This window comes from Gekko japonicus, unplaced genomic scaffold (genome assembly GCF_001447785.1).
Source record: "Gekko japonicus isolate JY-2015 unplaced genomic scaffold, Gekko_japonicus_V1.1 scaffold1404, whole genome shotgun sequence".
Lineage (NCBI taxonomy): Eukaryota > Metazoa > Chordata > Lepidosauria > Squamata > Gekkonidae > Gekko > Gekko japonicus.
In genome coordinates, this window is record NW_015174882.1 from 456087 (window position 1) to 459104 (window position 3018).

General features: G+C 43.7%; 1 protein-coding gene across 1 annotated transcript in view; it reads right to left on the reverse strand.

Annotated features, from left to right (window-relative positions):
• The window catches only part of LOC107121887 (acidic mammalian chitinase-like), a 22337-nt gene that overhangs the window by 9855 nt on the left and 9464 nt on the right, over positions 1 to 3018 (reverse strand). Inside the window, exon 5 of the mRNA XM_015424897.1 lies at positions 606 to 771. Coding sequence (XP_015280383.1) covers positions 606 to 771 — 166 coding nt within the window. The remainder of the gene's footprint in view (positions 1 to 605; positions 772 to 3018) is intronic.

The window sequence follows — 3018 nt, forward strand, 5'->3', positions numbered from 1 at the left end:
CCAAACCTGGAGCTGGCAACCATATTCAGGACTGGGCCCAATGAGTTCCTCAGAGAGGCGTAGAAAGGGTTTTGTTCCTTTGTCTATTTACTGGCAGAACCAAGCTTGGTTGCCTACCAACAGCCACTGAGAGAGAAGTTAGAATGCTTTGGCCAGTGGCCTCTATGGCATTCTATTCAGCTGAGGCCTCCCCTCTACCCTCCCCAAACTCTGGCTTCCCTAAACTGGCTTCCTTACCTGGAGCTGGCAACCCTATGAGTTCCTCACAATAGCCACTGAGGGAAACCTTTGTCCCAGACAGGAGCTAAGCAAAAGAACTGTGTTCATTGGGAGGCAGAGTACTTCTGACACAGAGCACAGTGGCTGAAAGAGGAGTGGGTGGGGAAGAGGAGCACACCCAGCCAATGGCATGCCAGTAGTCTTGACTGGCAGCTGACGGGCCAATGGCTGAGGGAGCGCATGCAATCTCGCCACCCCATAGGACAGAAGCCACCACCATTCAGCAATTATATATAAGAGACATTACTTTGAGGATAATTCATTGAAAGGCACAGTATACATCTTTTAAATAACATAAATGAGCGCATCACCTATTAGATTCCTACCTGAATCAGGAGGGTAAACCGGTGCTTATCCTCAGGGGGACTACCCCTCGAGCCTGGGTATTCAAAGTCCAGGTCAATTCCATCAAAGCCATGTTTACGGAGGTATGTAGTCACTGAATCAATGAAGATCTTGCGATTAGCTTCTGTAGAGACCATGATAGTGAACCTGTGGAAAGCCCCACCTTTAAATATGATTTTTCCTGTCAGTACCTATGACAGCCTTTAGGACACAATCCATGGAAAAGGTCTTTTTAATCTTACTTATTTCAGTGAGTGAACAATCTATGCACACTTACCTGGGAATAGCCACCATTGAACACAGTGGGACTTATATCTGAGTAAACATGCATTGGATTGCTTTGTAAAACATGTGGGGGGGGTTAATAAATTGGGACTTAAAATGCTTCATTGTCATTGAGTCATGTCCTGAGACTTCCTATTTCTTAAATATTATCATGTTTCATGAAATCAAGTAAGTGAGGCCAGTTGTTACCAACCCTACCCTCCTTCCACTTCACTGTGTATCCTATTATTACTGCTTACTCTGCTACTGTATCTTCCATCATCAGCCACAAAACACTTTGAATCAAAAATCCAATGAGCTTGGGGAGGGGTTATGGCTCTAGATATTCAAATGTTATACTCATATAGATATTCTGACTGTATAATTAAACATATATTTAATAGAAGGTAGAGATTCTGCTAATACTGTGCATTCCATTTATTAACCTTATCATATCTGCCTTTTTCCTTTTGCCATCTTAATAGCATTACTTCACAATAGTACCTGCAGTCTCATATCTGTCTTGTTTCTGTTCACTCACACTCACATTGTTTTCCTTATAAAATTGCCACCCTTCTCTTCAAGGACTTAGATTATGGGACTTTTCTCCTTGATGTGAACAGTCATTAAATGCTGTCATCAGAACATGATAAAAACCTTCTTTTCATGCTATCACAGCTGTGTGGTGATTCTGGGTCTCGCAAGACACCAAATGTATTTCACTAAATATAAAGTGTTCTTTTTTCTCTGTAGAATACAGATTCTGACAAAGGTTGCTTCCTTGCTTTTAAGCATTAGTTCCTGCAAAATCTTCCATGCAGATTAGCTTGGTTTAATGCAGATTAGTGGAAGATGGTATCTGGATGTTTTTCATAAACTACCAGCGCCCAGGCCAGTGTTGTTTCATTAGATGCTAACAAAAGACTTGGACCATCTTCAGTGGCTCCCTCAAGCTATCCCTTCATAATGAGATGGGTGGGTGATGTATCTCATCTCCCATTTGATGCAGCCACTATTGTTGAGCTTTCAAAAATTTTGAAAATTAACCCAATAATGTTAAACAGTTGCCATAAATTAAATGGTAAAACTAAAAAATTGCTCATGGAATAAGAACTGTTCCCCAGTTCCTTTTCTCTGAAATACTGTGCTCAATATCCCACTACATTTTTCTTTAATTATCTGAACAGAAGTATCTTCTTCTCCACTTACTCTTAGACCATTTCTGCAGTAGTGAAATTCCACACATTATGACTGATTTCACATATGCCTTTGTCCCGCACTCACTCTTCCATTCCCTCCGCTTGTTTTGGTCAATTTCACACCATTTGACCCACAGCCAACTTTTGACCTGCATCTTCCCCCGATTTGCCCCGGGTCATCTCGATCCTTGATTTCTCAGAAGGTTCCTGTTGCCTTGTGGAGAATCCAAAATGCACCCTCCCCCTTTTTCCACACCCACTTGCCCAACCCACTCATCTGCTGCTCCTCACCTTTCTTTAAAAAATAGTAACGTTATAACGCAATGATGAGGCAGCAAGATACGGACCCTTGCTATTTTCAGGCATATCAGCCCACATTGTTCCAAAACTTAATTTTTCTATAAAACAGAGAGGAAGAGTCGTAACAAAATAATGAGGCAGTGAAATATGAGCCCCCACAAGTTTTTTAGGCAGATCTGCCCACATTGATTTCTACACTGGTTTTAAAAATTCCTTTACTTTCAGAAACACCTCCACCAAGCACAGAATATGTTGATCCGACCCATGGGAGTAGCGGGCTGGAGGGGAAGGAGGGAAGAGGGATGGTTTCAACTGAGGTTTAAATTTTTCCCCATTTCCCATCTATATACTAATACTGAAGTCACCCCCTGGTGTGCGGATACCTAAATCCGCGCACCGGGGGGCACCTGGGGGGGAGGGAGAGATTTGTGCACATGTGGGGCGGTCCCCAGGTGTGCACAAAAATCTGAAAACTTTAAAAAAATATCGGGGGATACTTAAATCCCCCCGAAACTGACAGAGCGTCCCCTGCGCATGCGCTGGGAACGCTCTGCAGCCAGCCTCGGAGCCGCCGCCTCGGAGCCGAGCGGGGGGGCCACGAGACCTGGCCGGCTACAAGCCGCCGGGCCTC